The 22,183-nt window shown below is 39.4% G+C and overlaps 2 protein-coding genes and 1 long non-coding RNA gene across 6 annotated transcripts in view; 2 read left to right on the forward strand and 1 right to left on the reverse strand.

Moving 5' to 3' along the window:
• The first annotated feature begins 1,565 nt into the window (after positions 1-1,565).
• nkx3-2 (NK3 homeobox 2) lies at positions 1,566-4,787 on the forward strand. The gene is made up of 2 exons (XM_028589650.1): positions 1,566-2,744; positions 3,524-4,787. Exons 1-2 carry the CDS (start codon positions 2,375-2,377, stop codon positions 3,946-3,948), a joined length of 795 nt encoding a protein of 264 aa, XP_028445451.1. The 5' UTR covers positions 1,566-2,374; the 3' UTR covers positions 3,949-4,787.
• A 460-nt stretch (positions 4,788-5,247) lies between these two features.
• Positions 5,248-22,183, reverse strand: part of LOC114562548 (uncharacterized) — a 227,747-nt gene continuing 210,811 nt past the window's right edge. The window contains exons 4-7 of one of the 2 annotated variants that reach the window (XR_003693513.1): positions 21,833-22,023; positions 8,194-8,275; positions 5,650-5,778; positions 5,248-5,538 (exon numbers count right to left, since the gene is read on the reverse strand). This is a non-coding gene — a long non-coding RNA (uncharacterized LOC114562548). The remainder of the gene's footprint in view (positions 5,539-5,649; positions 5,779-8,193; positions 8,276-21,832; positions 22,024-22,183) is intronic. The other variant, XR_003693512.1, reaches the window with a different exon arrangement.
• The window catches only part of rab28 (RAB28, member RAS oncogene family), a 29,402-nt gene continuing 17,303 nt past the window's right edge, over positions 10,085-22,183 (forward strand). Inside the window, exons 1-5 of one of the 3 annotated variants that reach the window (XM_028588988.1) lie at positions 10,085-10,317; positions 10,427-10,548; positions 16,000-16,096; positions 19,055-19,143; positions 21,910-22,039. In XM_028588988.1, coding sequence (XP_028444789.1) covers positions 10,474-10,548; positions 16,000-16,096; positions 19,055-19,143; positions 21,910-22,039 — 391 coding nt within the window. In that variant the 5' untranslated portion in view covers positions 10,085-10,317; positions 10,427-10,473. Of the gene's footprint in view, positions 10,549-15,999; positions 16,097-19,054; positions 19,144-21,909; positions 22,040-22,183 lie in introns of all 3 variants that reach the window. The other 2 variants (XM_028588989.1, XM_028588990.1) reach the window with 2 other exon arrangements.

Here is a 22,183-nt window from a genome sequence, read left to right on the forward strand (position 1 = left end):
AAAATAAATACATTTTAAGTTTAAAGTCAGTGAGTCGTTAGTCTCTCAAAATCAGCTGTTACGCGCTTAGTCGCAGACGGTTAACAGAATATAGACTCAAAAGACGGATGCAAATGAAAACAACACCTTCACAATCTGTTGCACTGTGTTCAGCAGCTGATCTGCTGACAGCGTCATCGTCCATCTCCTGCACTGACGGAGGTTTTCTTTTAGTTTTTGATTTATTTTTTTAAACCAAGTAGCGAACAGTTTAGCAGTAATACGATTATTAGTATTGTTGTTATTATTATCATTAGGCCTATGTCGTAGTTATTATATTTAAATGGTGTTAATTTATTATTGAATGCCTTATTTTATTAAACACTCGTATCGATGGCTACTTTAATTCATATTATTTATTATAGACCAACAGCCTGATTCATTTCACTTCATATATTTCATACATTAAATAATTACCAGTCTTAAGAGTTCAGGGTTATTTATTAAAGCTGGTTAAATTAATGAAGACTGATAAAGCAGATGGAATGGAACAATATCACAGAAACACTTCATTATAAGAAAACAATTATTAGCCTGCCGGATACAACATGAAGGTATGAATGCCTCAAAGTATTCACACCCTTTTCTAATAGTCTAAGAAATCAACGGTTATTAAATAATAGCGGCCTTATATCAGCTTAATAAAATATCTCCCCTGCGCGGTAAGACGAGTAAAACCTTCTTTTAGCTTATGTAATTTACCAAAATATAATCTTAAAAAAACATTAGAATTTTAAATGGTTGAATGAAAAAACACACACACAAAAACCCAGAAAAGCTGTGAGATCTGCTCTGTAGACTGGCGACGTAAAAAACGACAGAGGTCACGATCCGGATCTGCAGCGACAGATGTTTGTCCACTTAAACCCCCGAGACAGAGCTGAGTTCCACACTTCATATTTAATAAAAGCAAATGCTTAATAATCCTCATGTTCGCCATTATGACGTTTAGAGGTATATAAACAGAGGGTCAATATGTAAAAGAAACAAACACGCTGTCCTTTTATGCTGCAAACAATGAAATCTAAAAGGGATTTATTACATACAAATCGACTTATTTTATGGAGTCAAATATTCTAATAGTAGAAATAGGTAATTTCAGCTGGTTCAGACTGTTTCTTTTTTTTTTTTTTTTTTTTTTTTTTCCAGAAATATAAATCAGTGTTAATGGGATGTTGCACATGCTGACTGGTGCTAAAAACGAATATATAACCTATTAGGCATATCAGCTATTTTTCCTCGTCTAATGAAACCGTTTTACATTATAAGTCAACAGTCAGTCAAGTTACTTGTTTTTTAAACTCATATTTAGGCAATATAAACAAGCTGAGGCCTACCTGGTCATGGCGATCCATGATGCAGGCTGCCAAGGAAGGGACAAAAGTGAGCACTTCGATGACTTAAAAGATTTAATGAAATGTAGATATAGTAAATCGGTAACAATCTGACACACGTTGTTCAGTCCAAAATGTTACCAAATAAAAACCGTTACATTACGCGTTACGCGCCGGACTCCCAGCAAACCTGTTTGGAAGGTGAAGGGTTAAGTTGGAAAAAAAAAAAAGATGTCATATGCTACGAATTTATTGTCCTGATGCTGCATTCAAGTGATGCACGGAAAATGGGAGACACGACTTTCCTGTTTTATTTTCGGCTTGTGTTGCTGCTAAAATCGGTTCTCTTGCCTCTCAGACTTTTACGCACGGGACTTTCTTTTTCTGACGGCATCAACTTTGAACATTAACAGTACAGAACATTCTGCCCTTTAAACAAATGAATCATAAATCAACAATTAAGTTACAACAAGTCATGCAGAGAAACAGTCTGCTCTCCTGTTTTGGAAGAACTTTCAGTTGAAATAGTTTGTGTGGTTGCAACCTGCATCTCAGTTCAGCCTCCTGTGAAAAAACTTCGATAACATTTCTTTAACTTTTTCCCACCCGGTTGAAAGCAGCATGACGTAGTTTACAGTGCCCAATCGTGAAACGTCTTTCCTCCTCTCCGGGCCAATAGGAGGCCACGAGGAGTGCCTGTCAGTCACAGGTAAGGGTGGATGGTAAAAAAAAATTGGGTGAAAAGGGCCAGAGACTGAAGCGAGCCCGGGCTGATGGCAGAGCTATGCGGAGGAGCAGCATCGTGCCTGCGGATGTAGCAGAAACTTTCCACGGCTTCTCCAGCAGGGATGCGACCAGGAACCAACACTGGAGGAAGTAAGATAAGCGATAGCAGTGCTCCACGGAGGGAGTAGCCTAAAATGCGGATGAACTGACATTTACTTCTCTACCCTGGCCGGTTAATCAACTTCAAGAACCGAGCAAATTTTGCTTTTTTGAAAATGGCCGTTCGTGGTAACTCGCTGATGCCTTTCTCAATCCAAGCCATCCTGAACAAAAAGGACGACAGCCGACACTTGCCAGATTTGGACATGTGCTTCTCCAAAACGGCGTGCTGGAAAATATTTGGGGAGATGAACGGCGGGTCTCGGAGAGATGATGGGGAAGCTTGTGAGCCGACGGACCAGAAAAGCTACGACTCAGACTCGGGACTCAGCGATGACAACGACAGCAAGACTCCAGGCGTGTGCAAGTCCGAGAAAGACGGAGACCCTGCGTCGGATGTGCCGGAGGAAAGTTTGCAGGAGGAGACGGACCACGAGTCTGCAGCTGCGGAAAACGCAAAGAGTGACAGTGAGCCCAATAATGCAGGTGAGTAGGGCTGAAAGACTAACATGCGATTGTACACAAAACAAAAATAAAGTGTGTCTCTCTGGTTTTAATAAAACGTAATTATTAAAGACTTAATGAAAGTTCGGACTTTAAAACAGATACGTTTACAGTGCATAGAGTCGAGTACTCTATTTAACAGTGCAGTTTGATCCGGTTACAGTTTCGCAGAATAATAACGAGCTCTGGTTGTGTTATTGTAGGATATCAGATCTATTTGCCAAATCGCTCCGCATGCCGCAACTTTAACGCACCAATTGTCTATAGTTTTACGAATGACTATTAATGGATACCCTGGCTTATATAGTCGATCTGTCACTATAGCACTAATTGTTATGTATTCTTTGGAGTCATCAGAGCTTTCAGGTAATTTATTCTGCAGTGGCTCGATTTAAGTTTGTGTAAAAGTTCAAAACTACCAGACTCATGCTGTTAATTGAATCATATTTTAAGGAAACAAACTCCAACATAATACTAAATAAACATCTGCACATGCGGTTGTGATGTTATGCCTGGATGAAAACTCTTATCAGACATTTTCTACTTTAGGCATCCAGTGACATTAGATGAAGTCATGGAAGTTCATTTCGAACAACCTGCTGTATGTGCACACTATGATTCAATTTGATTTGTCCCTTTTTGTTTGAATCGGTCACATCCAAAAACACGCACCAATCTCACTTGAAATCAGCATGTGTTATTCCAGCTGCATTAAAAAAAATAACATAATAACGTTGCATCTGCGTGTCTCCCTCTCCCAGACTCCAGCACCCTGGACGAGAAGAGCCTGGCCCAGCCCAAACAGCGGAAAAAGCGCTCCAGGGCCGCCTTCTCTCATGCGCAGGTCTTCGAGCTGGAGCGTCGCTTCAACCACCAGCGGTACCTGTCCGGGCCGGAGCGGGCGGACCTGGCGGCCTCCCTGAAGCTCACAGAGACTCAGGTCAAGATCTGGTTCCAGAACCGCCGGTATAAGACGAAGCGCCGCCAAATGGCTGCCGACCTGATGGCGTCGACCCCGGCAGCCAAGAAGGTGGCGGTGAAAGTTTTGGTGCGGGACGACCAGAGACAGTACAGCCCGGGAGAGATCCTGAGGCCCCCGCTGCTCTCCCTGCAGCCGTCCTACTATTACCCCTACGCCTACTGCCTCCCTGCATGGACACTCTCCGCATGTGCGGGGAATCAGTGAGAACTCGGCGACTGTATTTATTCATTTTTGTTTGATTATTCTGCTTCCAGGAAATCAAACTAACTATACTTGTTTTCTGACAAGAGGATGAGACCTGAGGGGACTGTCAATCTGCTCATCGTGTTGCTCAGGCCAGACCAGGGGTTCCCAAACCGTTTTTTTTTTTCTCCACATCCTCAAATACTTAAAAACTACACCTTCTTTCATTTATTAAGAGTCTGTCCCGAGGAACCCCGTTAAAGAAGACATTTCTGATGGTTTATAGGCTATTAAATCATAACTGTCTGAACTGTAGGTGAGCGGGGAGACTGGACCTCCTTATTAAATGTCAGTATGTTAACCTCTAAAGGAGTGACACAGTAATAACATAATAATAACTTGGAGCCCCTCAAGGACCTCTGACGCCCCCCGGACCCCACTTTGGGGAGCAGGCGGCCTAAATAGACTGAAAATGTCACCTTATGTTGGTTTATATTTTACATGCGCCTTCCTACCTCTGCAGTGATTGGAAATAGGCATATTCCATTGACTTTTCATACAACTGTCTTTATTACAGGTTGTGTTTTTGTTTCTTGCTGTGTTTGTAAAGGTAAGATTTCAGCACTTTTTTTTTTTTTTAGCTATATACGTTACATTACTTTAATGTAAAAATGCATTATAGTGTGGGCATGTACAGTGTCAGACTGAGAGGAGGCGGTCACTTGTGTTATTGGCCTGAAAGGGATCTCGTGGCAGGAAGCAGGCTTTAAAACAGACCAGCTTCTAATTGAAATGTACATGTGTTATGTGTGTTAAATGATTGTTTAGATCGAAAAAACATTAAAACATATCAGGCATCACTTTCATTTGGATGCTATTTCATTTTAAGGTTTTAGGCTACCAATTGTAGCATAATATTGGGATGGAGACGTTTTTCTGTAATATTTTACCAATAGGCTTATACGAATATAAGTTATTTACAGATGCACTGGTTTACAAATTATCTTTAATTTGACAACTCAGTGACTAAGGAAGAAATACAAAAACAAATTAACTATTAGCCTATAGTGCTTAAAATTATAACTAAAATCTGTGTTTTTACAAGCCTCGCTTTCTTGTACAAACGGATACAAACAATGTTTTACGCAGTTATCTCAAGGTTTAAATAAATTAATAATTGTCTTACATATAAGACTGAAACGGCTTATAACAACTTAATTAATTTTCATAGTTTCATTAACAGGCTGGTTTAGGACAGCTTTTTGTTTTTTGGGAGCACATTGGCCAAATATGCAATAAATAGAAACGCTTATTCATCCATTTCTTTTAGGCACCAGCTTTATTTTGCGCATTTTCGCGGGTAAAATGGGGTTTTTATTATTATCGAAACTGTAGCTGTTTCCCCCTAAATACCTAAACTTCCTCATGATGTTCGTGCTATACACTCAGACCTTATTGATGTCATCTAGGCCACTATGTCTTTCTTCTCAAACACACCTGTCAAACAATGATGAATAGCTGTGTGATTCCCGGACAGGGCAACCTATAGGGCTGCATGTCAACACAAGGAGAGGAGTATTCCCGGGGTTAAGGAGGCCCATGTCACTGCGCCTAAATTTAAGTCAAAGAAGGAAGAGTTAGCAGATCGCAAAAAGCATATTTTATCCAAACATTAAAATAGTCTATGCTTTAAATACTGGGAATGAATTATTACGGGAGTACCCTGTTATTCTGTCTGCATTAACAGCCTGGATGTTAAGTCGGGGTCAGCAGGGAGCTGCCGTAAATCAGCCATCCATCTTTGGCCACATCCCCTACAGACACTTAACGCCGTCTGTGGGATGCTGTAGCCTATCAGTAATATAAAGGTATTAAGGTGAGGGTAGGCCTAAATAAAGAAGACAGATGTCCAAGAAATCACAATTTTTACAGCACAGCCAAGTTGTCACTTCTATAAGATGAAACATGGACAATGAAAGCACCATAAGACAAGTTATTGTCATTGGTAACTTCCAGTGACCAGCGGCAAGAGCACCGAGCTGCTCTGCAGACACAATGGTGGACACAACTGGGAACATCTGTATTTTAGCCCTAAAAGCACTGCGCAATGAACGCACCAACCAACACCCGGGCATATGCAGGGTTTTTTGGCTGTTCAGTGCCTCATCTTCAACAGTCGTCACGAACGGCGCCTATATAAAATCTGATGTCCTTGATATAGGTATAGCCTATAATGCCATCTCCAGCAGCAATATGATGCTGCTCATTGGCTGCTCTGAGGCTTGAAGGACAGAGAGGTCTACTGAGGAGTGGGCCGTCCCACATAACTTCCCTTCTTACCTGCATGTGGAGAGATCTGATATAGCCTAATATAGGGACGTATAGTGGCTGTGTTTCCTTTCAACCTGCGATGCAAACACCCCCATCGGTATGCATTTACCCCATCACAGCGTCTTCCCGTTATCCCCCCATTTTACGTGTAGCCTACATGGGAGAAATAGCATAATGCATTTGTAACTGTAAACCATATGATGACTGGATTTTCTTTCCTGAAAAATACAAATCTATTGTAAGGGGAAACTACAACAGGCCTGTGGGTTTAATTTGCACCCTATTAGCCTACACCAAAATCAACACGCACGTTTAGGAAGTTTACGAACAACCTATTTTGTCCATAGTAGGCTATTCAACAAAAAGTAGCCTAACTATTTCTCGATTATTTTTTTGAATATTTTAGTCGTTTCGACTAGGCTAAATAGTGATTTCGAAAAAGAAACTGGAATTGCGGTTAAAATTGTGATTTATTTTTACCCAACAGGCATTTCGTTCATCGCCAAGACACATCTACATATGATTTCTTTGTTATTTCATTTCTGTTGAGATTACAGTCACGAGCTTTCTTTTCTGGCCTAAACTGATTTATGCTCCCGTAAGAACTTCAGCCGCGTGCTCTTTACTACTACTACTTTGAGCAGTAATTATTTTCATTTGCAGAGTCTCCACAGTTAATATCGATCAGAGGAAATTGGCATTAGACACTTGACACGTTATACAGAGCCGAGTAAACAGCCACTGCCTGTCGGGGTCCTTCTTCTCACATACTGGCATGTATTTGCGTCTTCTTCTTTTTGTGGCGACGCGACAGAAAGTTGGGAAAGTTAACAGAATTATAAAATGCCCTGATGTCTCCTTTAAACGGGTTACCACCAAATTACACAAAACGTTCAATCCTATTTCTTCAAAAAGGCTGTGTAAAGTTGGTTTTCAGAGACTACAAAGCTATTCTACATATTTCTGAATTTGCTGTTGTTAATATTTCTCTTTTTTTTTTTTGAGGTAGCCTAATTTCAAGATTCACACTTTAATAAATGAACATTCAAGAAACAAGTGACACGATCACACCACGAGGTCTGTTCTTATTGAACAAATTAATAACTGGTGTATTTACTTTAAGATCATTTATTTTAGTAGCAAAACATAATATCTCTCCACCCTGCAGCTTCAGATCGTAACCTCTGAATGCCTAATAACGTTTTATAGACCTGATTGTGTGTAATGAACCATCAAACCAAACATTTCAAGTTATAAAACAGACCGATATGTAAAATGTGTTTAAATTCGTTCCCACGGGTCAGTTTCCACGTGTTTTCATTATTGTTTATTTTGCACCACAATGTACAAATATCTTTGTACATGTTGAATAGTGCGTTACCTTAGATGGTCTTGCTGTGCATAAATAGTATTCATCAATATTTCAAGGCAACTGAAAAACCCGTAACCTAATGGAAATCTCAGTTCAACGGCATTGGACTTTTTTTTAAATGTAATTTTCTATAAATATTGATGAATTTTGTATTGTCTCAGTTTCTGTGCGTTTTCGTGGAACAATCGGGCCTAATAGCCTATATAGGCTACTGTAATAACGGTTAATTGTGACAGGATAAAAGGTCCATCGCTTCTTTCCCTCCTGTGTATTGATTCTTGTTTCATTTGGCTTTCTAATTCTTTGCTCCTGAAGAGACCAAAATAGCTTACTATCTCCATCTAGGCGATAAGGTCACACAAAACCAGAGAAATTAAAAGAAGTAGGCCTAATTTAAAGACTTTTTCAAACCGATGCTTCTCTCTTCGCCTTTGGCCTTGATCGTTTCAGCCTACAACCTCTTTTAAAAACAGTTAGGCTAGGCTTAATTTCCCTCCAAAGCTTTCTGTCCGGTTGGGGTTGCTGTCAATCACACCCTCATGAGCATGTTGGAGTACACTGACCTGACAGTCACTGCCACCTGCTTCAAAGTGGCCCAGGTGCAAATTCCTCTCCATCCCTCATGTTGCAGCGGCATCCTTCCCTCTGCAGTGAAAAGCAAGTGTGAAAGACGAGGACCGTGGTAACCTTTGGGTTGTACAACACTGCAGCTCACATTTTACAAAAATATTACTATAGCCTGCATATAACATGAAAACGTGAATTAGAAACAACATACTAAACATAACATACCTAACAATTGCATGACAGAGTGGAATTTGAAGGGAAAAGGGTAAAGAAACCAACAAGAACACTTAATTTATTTTGTGTGATCATTCAGTAAACAACTTTTGGGCGACATCACTTCAGCTACAGCTCACACAGTTAAAAAAAGTTTATTAAGAGATATTCTTGGAAATACCTTTGTGTCCATTTCCACGTTATAGATAAGAGCTTTTAATGGTAAAATTATTGCACAAAATCCTTTTTGTGTCCTACTCCTCTTCTTTTACAGATTCATATTTAGAGTTTAGAGAATGCCCTTGACACAATGGTTTATCTTTAATTCCAACTTTACTGAAAGTTATGGTGTCTATTTTTAAAGGGTACATTTTGGTGCAAAGTAGGCTATGTTTAATCGTCTGGACTCCAAACTGAAAAATAGTCTACCTAAAAACATGCACCATGTTAAAAAAAAAAAATTAAGAATAAAAATCTGTTTGGCATAAGGTCATGCAGAAACGTATTCAACCTTGATTCAAGATTCTTTAACTACATTTTGTTATGTTTATAATTAATGAGCCTTAAACTAATTGGAAATAATTTACAAATACAGAACTGTCACAAAATAATTGTTTTACAATGTTCTGTTTTGGCAGTTAAATTTGCCAATAATAGTCATACTTCATTTGGTAAATACATCTAACATCTATCCATCTTACATTACGCAGTACACAGCTGGTAAGATATTTTTCTAAACTGTGGTGAACTAGTCAGACTGTTCAGTTCTGAATTTAGCAGTGGGAAAATGAAATATATCTGTCTATGTATGATTAGGACGCCTCATGAATAATGTTGGCCCTCATCAGACTTTAGATCTGTTTTCATTCAGGTGAACTTAAATCATAGTCATCATAATCAGAAGACTTTTTATTTAGTTTGATATGACCTATAGTGCACGTGTGTGTGTGTGTGTGTGTGTGTGTGAGAGAGAGAGAGAGAGAGAAAGAGATTCATTAGGCATAATAATGCTATTTTAAATACGACATAGGCTGACGCTATATAGTGGAAGTATTCAGATCATTTTTTCAAGTAAAAGTATCAATACCATTATAAACATATATAGCACTATACAAATACATTACATTATTATACTTATTTAAGATAAGATAAACCTTTATTGATCCCCAGCGGGGAAATTTGGCCTTTGCAGCAGTACAAACACATAAATAAATAAGCCTACATAAACTAATATAAGAACAGAATAAAAATAGAGACTACACAAAAGCATTTGTAGACAAACTGATACAGGCCTAGTAAAGTGACAGTGGTGTGATTAAAAGCAGCATATATATTGATAACCTACATATAGGCTAGCCTATATTATTAGATCTTGATGCATGGACATGTAAGCATTAAATGTTGTGTGGTCGAGGTGGAGCTTTTAATTGCTTGATATACTGTTTGTCAGTTTATTGTATAGCAATGCATCATATTTAATAAGCTGCTGATCATATGTGTTGTTTGTAAACTCAGAATATTCAAAGTATCTACAGCTGTGGAAATATAAAGTAGAAGAACATGTAAATTATCAAGTAAAGTACCTCAAAAATGTATTCAAACCAATCTAGGCAGACTGTTGTTGTGCTTCTAATGTTTTTATACTCACACTTTGACCTTTGTTACCACGGCAACGGCAACGCGTCACACACAGGACGCAACCACGCCGCCAGTAATTGGGTTTCCGGTTTTGATCTTTTCCTATGGAGGCAAAGGGCTTCGTATAGATACTGAAAATATTTACAAACTGAATGTGGATTCCGGCTTGTTTTTCGATAGCTTTTTCCTCCCGTTTTAACCGAAAACCTGTGTACGTCGAGGTGGCAGTGTGTGTGAGTGGATCATTCCGAGCAGAGCAGCAGTGTTATGTTAGTTGAGTCAAAATGGCGTCTGCTTGCCCACTCAACACTCGTTTAATCCATCTGTGATTAACCCGATAACTAGCTAATTTCACACAACCTGTGACTATTTTTCTAGTGTTTTCCGTTTTCCACGCTGATACAGTCGGAGCACATTTCAGCGTCATGTCTGACTCGGAGGAGGACAGCCAGGACAGGCAGCTTAAAATTGTAGTGATTGGAGACGGTGCGTGTGGAAAGGTGAGACCATCACAGACACAACTTACACATACACAGCGTTACTGCAAATAGACTTTAAATTCTAAATGCAACACAGACAGTATGTTATTGTCTGTTGCACGACGGGTTACTGTCCTGCTGTTTACGTTGCTCATCCTGACTCTGCACTTCCCAGTCACCATGGCGACCGACGCTAATGTAGCTAAGTTAGCTATTAGCTAACGTTAGTCATTGCCAGATCTATCCACAGCCTGTGTCAGCCCTGGAGTAGCTATAGCCGGAGTCGGCAGAGGGCTTTGGTATAGCTATTAGCTAACGACATCCATTGCTAACAATAACAGCAAAGACAACAGCACTTGAGTTCTTTCTCACCCTCTACGCCACAGTGAAAGTTTTAGCTTGTCTTATGGTGTGACGTTTGACGTTTAAAGGAAAAATCCACACTAAAATATAACTCATGTACGTTGTAAAATATCAACTGAAATGCTCTTTGAGTCAGTCACTTATTCCGAGCCAGTGTGGCTGAGGTATCCAGCTTTGGGAGACAATTGCTCAATGCCTGTTAATACTGACTCTATTGTCAAAAAGTACTGGCCATAGTACAATATAACATCATTTCCCCTTTTTAGTAGCTACTCCAAGTTTATCACGATCAATAATTCAACATACAGTACATGATTTGGGATACAAGTCTAACACATTTAACTATTTAATTTTTTATTTTAACTGAATATCTGCCTCAGCAATGTACTCCTGTTTAAAAAGTGACTGATAAGCATGGGCAACCTTATGTAGTAGAATAATATAGCAGTCGTTAATAGCACTAGGGACAGGCAGGGCGAGGGTTACAAAATCGTTTACTACCATATTGTAAAAAAAAAAAGATGAGTAATTATACAGCCTTTTGTCAAAATAATCCGTTACTGATGATTACAGTCATTGAAAGTAGGGATGCACCGATCCGACTTTTGCAGTCCCGATTCCAATACCTGGATTTTTGTTATCCAGATAACCTGGATTTTGGTTATTTTGGTTTGGTTATTGGATAGTGAGTACCGATCTGATGCCAGTGTTAAATTAATAAGCTGTATGCCTCACTGTGTGGAAGTGACTGGGATCATTCTTTTATATGCAAGGCAACATCCGGCTTGACTTAAACATTGCTTTCCTAATAATAATAACTTTGTAAAACAAAATGTAACAATCCAGCTATATGAAGTTGCAGCTAACTTCCGTATAGTCAGTATAGTTTGTTATGAGAGACATAAAAAGGGTAGAGACGCTAAAAGGCGGCAGCAAACCTGGTATAATATTTTTTATTGTACAACTTTACCTTAACTCTAGTTAAGTAGTCATTTCTTTATAAGATTAAAGGATACAAAATTAGAATGAACATATATTTGGCAACCAGTGTTACTTCTAACAGCATCATACAAAAACTCAGTTAATCCCAAAAACTCTAATACATTTTTCTGAGATTGCCCATCACTGATCTCGTGTTGAGGACAAGGGTATTCATTCCAGAGCTTGAGATTTCTAAAATAATATTGTAGATTGAAAATAGCGTCTTAAGTAACTCAGTGTTAATCACACATTGTAATGACTGCATGGTAAAGAAAAAAAGGTTAGGAATAGTAGACATTCAAATCATGTAGCGCAATATCTGCTCTTAGTCAAAATGAAAATGTACACCATTTTTTTCTAAAGTACTACTGTAGAAAACATTTTTCTTACTCCTGTTTTACAAAGTTGATGGACAGCCAGGTGTAGTTTTTATAGTGCTTCAAAGATAGCATTATAGATTTAAATCTGGCACAAATCCGTTGTTCTAAACCTATTAAGTCTATCCAGCCTTTAATCCACGTTGCATGTGCAATTGAACTAGTTGTAGGCTATGTGCCGGTGGTTCTGTGTTTAAAGTAACTTAGAACATAGGCTTACACTGTAAAAAAAGTCACAGTTGTTATGCTTTTATCTGCCATTGTCATAAAACTAACTTATCAAAAGGGGCCCCAACTAAATTCACCAACAATGTGTAGCCTGCTTTTAGAATTTAAGAGACTTAAAATTCAACAGTCAATAGGTAGGCTTGAAGGAAAACTTATAACAACTTTGCCTTATAGAGTAGTTTGCTAAAAATAAAATGCTTATATTAATTGTCTTGAATAGGAAGTATAGCTTGATGATGCATTTTCACAGTATCTACATTTGTCGTACACTTTGGGGCTGCAGCTACTGCTCAATGAACTCGGGGTAAAACACTACACTGTACAGTACAGTATTATGCAGAGTATGACAGTTTCTTAGCCTGCCTCTTGCAGCTATTGGTTGTTTTGCATCAGTATACCTCTCTTCTCATGGCCAAGGACCCCAATATGTGTTTGGCTCCAGAGTGGGGCCCCATTTAAGAAAATTATGTCTGGATAGCCCATATGAGAAATTTTGCTGCTTTCTCATTTGATAGAATAAAATAACAAAGCATCATGTGATGTGTAAAGACTATTTTTTTTGAATGTCTTAACTGTGAACAAATATTTTTGTCAGTGCATTTGTCTCTCTCTTTGCTAAATCTACGCATGCTTTAGGACTCCTGCTCCCTTTCAGAACTACTGGACTGAATCATTCAGTAAGTTGATACGGTATAAAGATGTAGATTAAAAAGGCCGAACTTACATCCACAACAGTGTAATGTTTTCCTAGTCACACCAAACAATCATTTGCAGCAAAGCACGGAGGTTGTCATGACAATTCAGCTATGGTTCTTCTTCACTGCATCTTGAATCCTCGAATGAATGAGTGTGAATGTGAGCCAGGGACGTCAAGTGCTTTTCAGCTACACATCCCCTTTCGTAACTAATCTCTCCTTCCTCTGGGAGAAAGAAAATGAATGTAGCAGTAATGGTGAGACCCAATGAGAAAAAATGAATGTTCTCATTCTGGAGAGTCGACATTTTCTTTTGGGGGAGGGGGTGCAGAGAACACACACAACTCAGTTCCCAGTAGATACGCTACATTAATAACCGTCCTCACACTGCTGCCAGGTGTCAGCTCGTCACTGTCTGAATGACTTACCTGCTTGTCTGTTTTGGGCAGAAAACAGGAGCCCTGCCCCCCATTTTGAGTAGGCACCACTGACTGACATCTTGAATGCCGTTTCCCCCTTATTAATGTCAATTTGCTGAGCAAATTGCAATCGGATCAGTTTTTCTTGGACAGCAGTCTCGGTGGTATTTTTGCTTGTGGTTGGTTGTCCATTCAGAAATATAGGGAGATGTGGGAAGGCTTGTCCACCTGAGCAAGATGTTTTAAAAATATGGAGTCTCACATTGAGCCAGGCTCGTAAGGTGCTGGGCCTAATTTACACAGGTCTATTTTTCAACCTGAGTTAGAAGCCACTGAGTTTTTCTGAATATTTGCTCTCTTAAAAAGCGCTTTTGATGCAGGTCCTGTATCAATGGATGCTGCTTCCCAGCAATGCTATTTCCAGTCAAACTCTTCATCAGATACAGATACCAACATTTATATCTGTCTTAAGTGTTGAAGGAGAATAAAGAGCCAGTTATGATGCGATAATGCAAAAATGCACTGCATCTCTCATCTGAGTTGCATCACGTAGACATAGTCAGCTTGCCATATTTTTTTTTATCTCTCTCTCTCTCTCTCTCTCTCAGTTTCTTGTTTCAGTAGAATTTCCCCATTTCCCGGCACTGGTATCATTGGTGACCCTGTACTATGCTCTGTTGGAGTGTCAGGATTACGCCAGTTTTTACATTTGCTGGTTAGTTCCAATTGTACGTTGGAAAAAAAGGACTATGTTGAGGGAAAAGAGCCATGCTACTGGAATGCCAAGACAAATGGCCGACTAGGCCAACGCGAGCATGTGGAATACATTTTTGCTGTCCAAGCTTGTTATTCCTGTGTTGTCAGTGATTGTTTGGGCTACTTAAATGGCCGATTTTCTCCTTGTTGCGTCAGTCACCTCTAGTAATTTTTCAGTCACTCTTGAGCCTTTGACATGCTCTGCAGGCTGAGATTAAAAAGGGCTGTGGGTTAGTGAACTTTTAAAAGAATAAGTTGGCTAAAACTTTATTCTGCAGAAAATGTTAATCCAGAAAGCCACTAGTAAAGGCCATGATCACACATTCAATAGGTTTAATTATAGGAATACGTTTAAAAATCCAAGTTGGGATAAACATAAAGGTTTGATATCAAAGATGTAAGCCACAATGACAAATCAATAGCTGAAGAAACCCAAATAAACTCTTGTTTACTTGAAGAAGATTTGGGTCATCCATGATAAGGGTTTTCCGACTAATTAGACTGCATCTTCCCTGGAGTAATTTGAAAGAAGTCCAGTCATATTTGAAACATTATTTGGCTGAACCTAAACTTTCTTAACGTGAATGGAGGTAGATAAGGACATAGGCTCAAGTGAAAGCTTAGTGGATTGAAAGAAAGAATTTTGTTTTAAATCCTGTAACCCTCAGTGAGTGGCAAGAACCACATTAAAATTAATTTGCTGCCACATGAACACTCAGGGAATCCCATTGCTTCACTTCTCTGTTGTGTTTATGTAAGCACACTGCTCTAAAGATAGCTAATAGACATTCAGCACTTCATTTTTTTCCCTATCCTCATCCATCAAAATGAATTAAACTTGGCATGTCAAGCCTGCGCTATGAATTCCCATGGATTTCAGGCGAGCCCCTAACATGCTATTTTTTTCCCCTCCTCAAACACAACAGTGACAGTGATGGAGGTTTTATAATTTGTGGCAATTATTAGGTCTGCAGTCTGTAGACATGACATCCTCCGACACCTGTTTTTGTAATTCATGTTGATTTTCACTGTCACAGCCGTGGCCGAGTAGTGAGACGGCAGGGAGGAGGCAGACAATTACATCAGCGTACCTTTCAGTCAATCACAGTCAAGTTTTTTAAGGTGCTTTAAATGGATTTATAATGAATTAAATTGATGTCCTACAGGTCATATGTCGTAGCATCGCCAAAGAATTGTGGCTGCACCTTATTGTGGAAAAGAATCACATAGAAGTGTTGTGATATGATAAATTAAACTATTGTATTTTTAGAAAAATGTAAATAAATATTGTAAAAAGCTTACTTTGGCGTTTGGTTAGTGTTTATGAAATACAAATTCTTCTACTCCTGCTTACCACTGAAATGTCACTTTTTCAGGAAGTTCTTTAATATACTGTATATTTTCTCTGGAAGGAGTTTTGCAGCATCTTGCATTTTGCCCTGGGCCATGCTGTGATTTTGCTTGCATATATGTGTGAATATTGTTTATCAGGCAAATACTATGCACTTAATCAAGGTTTCTCCTTCATTCTGAAAGCATTTTCTTTTAAAAACACTGCTTTAAATTACATACTGTATTTTTCACCCTGTTGATGGCCGCAGAGGTGTTCTGGCACTCGTTCACCATGTCTCTCGCTTTGTCTCCCTGTTTCAGACATCACTCACCACCAGGTTTGCACAGGAGGCCTTTGGGAAGCAGTACAAACAAACCATTGGCCTGGATTTCTTTCTGAAGAGAATAAGCCTTCCAGGTGAGACACCTTCATAATCTTTTGGGAGTGCTCGTTTGTTTAGAGACTCAGCAAGGACACGCGTGTTGCGCGAGCATGTAATGGCAGACTTGGTAATTCAATAAAAATATGAGGATATGCATTTGGCAAGATTGTACTTAAGACAGACTGACTTTACTGTAAGTGATGGTTTTTAATACTGTAATATCAACCTTAAGGTTTGGATATTTGTGTGTATTTTTACATTATCAGTGTTCAAAAGATCCAGAATATGAATAAAAAGTCTAACAGACCTGTTGAGGCCTGTTGTTCCATCAACACTTTCTGTCATATTTTTATTTCTCATATTTTCTGCCACTGCTCATGTTTTCTTGTCCAACGATTTCCAGGCAGAGTTTGTTCTTCAGGTTAACTCAGGAGCTGAATGTGTCTTTTCTGGTAGCTCCTCATTGTAGAGCGTCTGCCACTTCTCAGGCTTATTCACTCTGAAAGCTCTTCTCTCCAGAGCAAACAGCACACTTTTTTTTTTACTCCACAAGGCCAATGGACAGCTTATGTCCAAACGGGCGAGCCTTGCTCATAATTCTGTGGGCACCATACAGAGTAAATACATTAACATTTTATATCCATATCACTGATCCCGAAGTTCAACAGATCTTTGTCCTGCACCACATAAAACATTCATGTTCTTATTTGTTTATGTTGAACCCGCAGAAATAAAGCCACACTCTGTATTCCCCTTAGATCTGTAAAATAAATGTTTATTGACTAATGCTATATTTAGACGAAAGCACTCCATTTTTACTTCCTACCATGTGAAATGGGGATTTTCAGCATTTTAAATGGCATTTCTAAAACTCTGCCAAGGTCTAAGCTCCAGAAATCTGCAAAGTGCCTCCATTCTTTCATTACTAATAAAACAACATTAAGCATGGGCAAATTAAGTGCTAAAAGTAAAAGTTATGCTGATTTGTGAGTTGGCTGAAAGCTTCTATTTTGATTTTGTGTCAGTTTCAGCTTATGAGACTTAGGAGAACTAAACCCCCAAAAATGTTGTGGTGGAGTCAGAATGAAAAAGCCAACCATAAGCACAGACTGGGCTCAAAACGTCTTAATGCAAACTCGAACAAATGCTGTTAATCGTTTGACTTCTCTTTCCAGTAGGTTTCTTTCCCTGAACTATTCACTGAACTCTCCAGTGTTAAACTGTAACCTTTGTTTAAATATATTGGACCTACGTCTGTGTCACTGGGGCAGCAACAACACTGCGTTCAACAGCGGAGTTGTTAAATGGCCCATTTTCTGGGGAATTGCGTGTTGATGAGCTGATGAAGAGGAGGGTGGCTCTGCGAGCTGGGTGGTCCCAAACTTCGTTAGGACCCCCACACTGCCTTGTGTTGGAGAGGTTGTGTCGTTCTCCGGGTCTCTATGGGGCTGTAAGGGTCTTTTGCAGCAGGGGGGAGAGTAGCCTATAGCCAGCGTTGGCCCCACTCACCATGAAGGCCCAGCTTGTCAAACTTAATGTACATTTTCCAACGCATGGAGAGGTGAGGCGAGGCCGACTGGCACACAACAGCCTCCTCTGTGTGTGCTTTTTATAACAATACCTCTTCCAGATGTATCTGCCAAACCAGTGCAGTGAAGGGGATTGACTAGAAGTGAAGTTTACTTGATAAATTCTCTAACTTTCTGACGCTGCTTTGTCTGCTTCCACTTCACGTCATACTAAGAGGACAATTATCTTATCAACATGCCCTTTTTCTTGACCTTGTTATCAGTTTTTAAGGTTAATCTATTTGGGGTCACAATCACAGTTTCTACTTCTTGCAAAGTATTAGCAGAAAATGTCAGCTCTGTTGAATCAGTGTGAATCTCTGAAACATAAATAAAGCTAGTGTCCAGGCATGGTGGATGGGTGGGGATGGCTCTTTATAACACCAAGGAACTGTTATTCATTGCACTCCTCAATGTAGCCTTACATTGACACTGTATAGTCTAGATGTAGTGACTGTAAACCTCAGCGTTTCCTTCCCTTGCTTTAAAAAGGGGACTTATGAAGGGGTTGAGTCGTCCAGCCGTGTCCACAGTGTACGCTCTGCTCCCCATCGCCGCTCCAGCCCAGCGCCGGGCCCTCATCACACCAACATAAACTCCTCGCTGTCTGGTCCTCCCTCCTCCTTCTTCTTTTTTTTTTTTACTTTTTTTTTTTTCAACCACCCCTTTCATTTTCCAGAGGAAGAAAATATTTATTTGGATTTGGTTTTTGTGCCGTCTTTCTCTCTCTCCCTCTCATTCACTCCTTTCCTTCTCTTTCCACATGCATAGGGACAAGAGTCTTCTTTTCCTCTCATTTTGTGTTTAATTATTGCTATTTTCCTTAACAGCACATAATTCTCCTCACTTTCCTAACTTGGCAGGATATGGCACAATGCAAACAGCTCTTCCCAGGCTAATAAGAAGTCATATTTTTTTCTGCCAGGGTATAGAGAATGTTTAAATTAGAGGGTAAGCGTACCTATTCATCCCCCTCGATATCTGGGCTGGATATTCTTGGATGTGAGGTGTGGGTGACCTGCCAGGCAAAAGCGCTTAGCTTGAAAGATTAATTGCTGATTTATTGTTTCCATTATGTATATCAAGAACGTGGACTTTTATTATAGAAATCGCTCACACAAAATACAGGCTCCAGTTACAGCTGGCTCGTTATTTCCTCAGGATTATGAGCTTTGTTAAAACAAACAAGTTAATGATTCAAAAGGACAAAAACATCCAGAATGGAAACCCACAAATTGCAGCATAATCACTTTTCTTTTTGAATGTTAAATAATCGAATAGCAGACAGAAGTTTTAAGAAAGAAAGTGGGGCTTTTGACACATCGATGCCCTCTTTATAGAGCTGATTTCAAAATATTTCTGTCATTTAAATGTCAGTTGTTTTTTTTATGATGGAGGTGTTTCTGTCTCTTTTCTCCTCTGTAGGCAACTTGAATGTGACCCTGCAGGTGTGGGACATTGGAGGCCAAACGTTAGGAGGGAAAATGCTGGATAAATATGTATACGGAGCTCATGTAAGGTGACACACACGCACACAAATTAACACAAAATCCTCTGTTGCTCCTTTTTTTCTGCCTAAAATATTAGCGCTGTCAAACGATTAAAGTATTTAATCGCATTAATGTCATAGTTAACTTGCAATTAATCTCATATTTTTATCTATTCTAAATGTCCATTGATTTCTTTTTGTCCCATTATTTTTTCTCATTTTAATGCTCTTATCAACATGGAAAAGTCGATCGGCTTCTTTGTGCTTTTGTCGCCTGGCTTTGACGAAGGGAGAATTTGCATCAGCTGTGTGCTTGGCCATCAAGTGGTATTTCAGACTGGACGTGTTGCGATGATAGGCAAAACACACAGATCACTTTGGTCTTGTCAAAGGCATCTATTTCGGCGTCTCGTGCTCGCCATCCACTCAAAACGTAACGTTAGCCTACTACTCTTTGGCCGGCTCGCAAGCCCAAACAAGTGTGTGCGGCGTGCCTGTTGTTTTGTTTCCAGTCTAGCTAGATCCGGTGTGGTGTTGTAGTTTTTCTAACGTTACTAGTTGTTGCAACAGCATGTGAAAAAAACTACAAAGTTTGCCATGCCAAAAAGAACGTTAATATCGTGATAAAAAAATTGACGCCATTAACATGGGCTTGGGTTAATGCCGTTAATAATGCGTTTAACTGACAGCATTATAACATATGCATCTCTGGTTTGTGCTGCAGCTTGCTCTTGTTTTCTGAACTTTAGTCTTTTATTCCTCCAACATGAAGCAAACAGACAAACTGTCTTTGACTCCAGTAGCCTAAGAAATGTGCATGTAGGATAAGAAATGTACATACAAAGCTAGAAACCAACTACTTTCGAATGCTTATGACAAAGTAATATGAAGCACAGGAAGAATTAGTGTCCAATCCTAATTCCCTTGTGAATTTCCCCATTGTGGGATTAATAAAAGATTATGAATCTTTTGAATCTGATAGTCCGCTATCGGTGACTTCTATTCAGGCTTATTATTACAGTCTCTGCAGCTTCATTAAGAGCCTGTTATCCCTCTCTCTGCAGCCAAATCATAATAAACTGTCATTTGGATTCACAGTGAGGGTAGTAGGTCAATAGAGCTTTACAAATCAGTGCATCTCTACTTTTTACAGAGTTGTTAGTTTGATGTTTTGTAGCAGACTGAACAAATGTTGATAATACTGCACACTTTACGTCAATACTAAAATACATTTCTAAACATGTATGCTTTTATTGCTCCCAAATTGTAAATACATCCTAGTTTAATTGAACGTTAGAGTTGAAATTATTAAACGTCATGGTCAGTATTTGATAGCATTACCTCATACACAAAGAATTGTAGGTAAAAAAAATAGGTTGCTAATTGATCCATTTACTCATTTAATGCTTGTCCTATGGAAAACTGAACAACGTGTTGATTACAATGAACCGAGATCTTTGTGATCACTGTAATTTGTGTGTCAGCAACATCAGCGTCCACAGGTAGCCGTGTTGCTATAGACAAGTGTCATCTGTCACCTCCAGGATGTCTCTTGTTTGAAGAGGCCTACTTAAAGACTGTGGTTTGTCTAATCTGAGACCCGTACTGCAGCACAAGATCTAACATTTGGGCACTTGGCAGCAGGAAACTTGTCACCATATACTATATGCAAGCACACTTCTGTCATGTTTGTCTATAGAAGCTAGACAAACATTAGTTGAAGGCTTTTTTTCCTATTCCGTGAATCTACTTGGCTTTGACATGTTATTTTGCTCTAAATTGTGCCCTTATAGTGTGTATTGTATATTAACCATGTCTGCAGCACTTCCTTTACTGTCTCACTCCTTCACAAGCAAAATGTCGTACATCACTGCGACATTACGACACTTTGCTTAGGGAGTTTCTAGTCGGCACTGGGTGGAACTTCCACACCTATTGTTCAGCACTGTGCATCCTGTAATCAATCATGGCTGTTTCGGAGAGACTCACAGTAATTGTCAGAGGCCTGAGCTGTCATCACCAACGTTGTGTGTTGTGACAGTGCATGTCTGCCGAGCAAAATGCAACAGACACCCCTTCAGTTGTGTTGCATCATGCAGTAAAAGTATAGACATTTACCTTGGCTCATGTTTAATTTCCAGCCCTTTAGAAATAGCTAAAGTTTAAGCAGTGATAGCAGATAGTTAAACTATCTGATTATTTGTCTTGATTTATGCCAACAGCTCTTGTATCTGTGTTTACTCTTTGATTAATTTATGTGTCCATGCAAACACCCCCTTCTGGCCTCAGTGTTTGCTCAAACATGGCTCTGGTGTTGTTGCATGCATGTTTCTGCAGTGCCTACAGTGTTGAGGATTGCATAATGAGGAGGAGAATGTCTCGAGGCAGACAGCCTTCATACATAAGATCAGATAGTTGATAACCAGACCTCACCTCTATTCCGCATCAAATTCTGGACTGTGCTTACAAAACTGGGAACTGTAAATAGACAAACCGCAATTTTCATTTTAAAAGAGATCCACGTGAATTTAGACAGTCTCACTTAGATAGTAATTGCACTGAACCTTAAATTATGTGTCGGTAAGTGTGTCCCCCTTCTATGTGAGTCTGTCCCCTACTGTAAGAAGAGGAGCAGTGCCACCTACTGTTTCCTTTCTCCCTCAATATTGCTCACATTAATATGAATGAATATAAGAATTAAGCTGTGTACTCACATCCAGGGAATGTGAAGGTGAGCAGCTCAAATCAACGTCTGAGGACTGTGTTGTTCCTTTTTGTTTTTCCAATGCAGGGGGTTCTTCTGGTTTACGATATCACCAACTACCAGAGCTTTGAGAATCTGGAGGATTGGTTCAGCATGTTGAAGAAGGCCAACGAGGAATCGGATATCCAGCCGGTTGTCTCCCTGATTGGGAACAAAAGTGAGAATTACACATACATAAACACACAAACAAACATATTCCTTGTTTTTCAGCATGAAAGGGGCATTACAGTACTTTGAAAAACTTAGTTGTGCAGTCTATCAAGTTTGGAAATTACTTTACTTTAATTTCTACTAGGTACGG

This window comes from Perca flavescens, chromosome 10 (genome assembly GCF_004354835.1).
Source record: "Perca flavescens isolate YP-PL-M2 chromosome 10, PFLA_1.0, whole genome shotgun sequence".
In the NCBI taxonomy this organism is placed as follows: domain Eukaryota; kingdom Metazoa; phylum Chordata; class Actinopteri; order Perciformes; family Percidae; genus Perca; species Perca flavescens.

Bases quoted from the DNA above. Each gene is read 5' to 3' on its own strand.
- nkx3-2 (XM_028589650.1), top strand. From the start codon at position 2,375: ATGGCCGTTCGTGGTAACTCGCTGATGCCTTTCTCAATCCAAGCCATC. The intron at 2,745-3,523 runs GTGAGTAGGGCT...TCCCTCTCCCAG, and splicing joins CAGTGAGCCCAATAATGCAG to ACTCCAGCACCCTGGACGAG.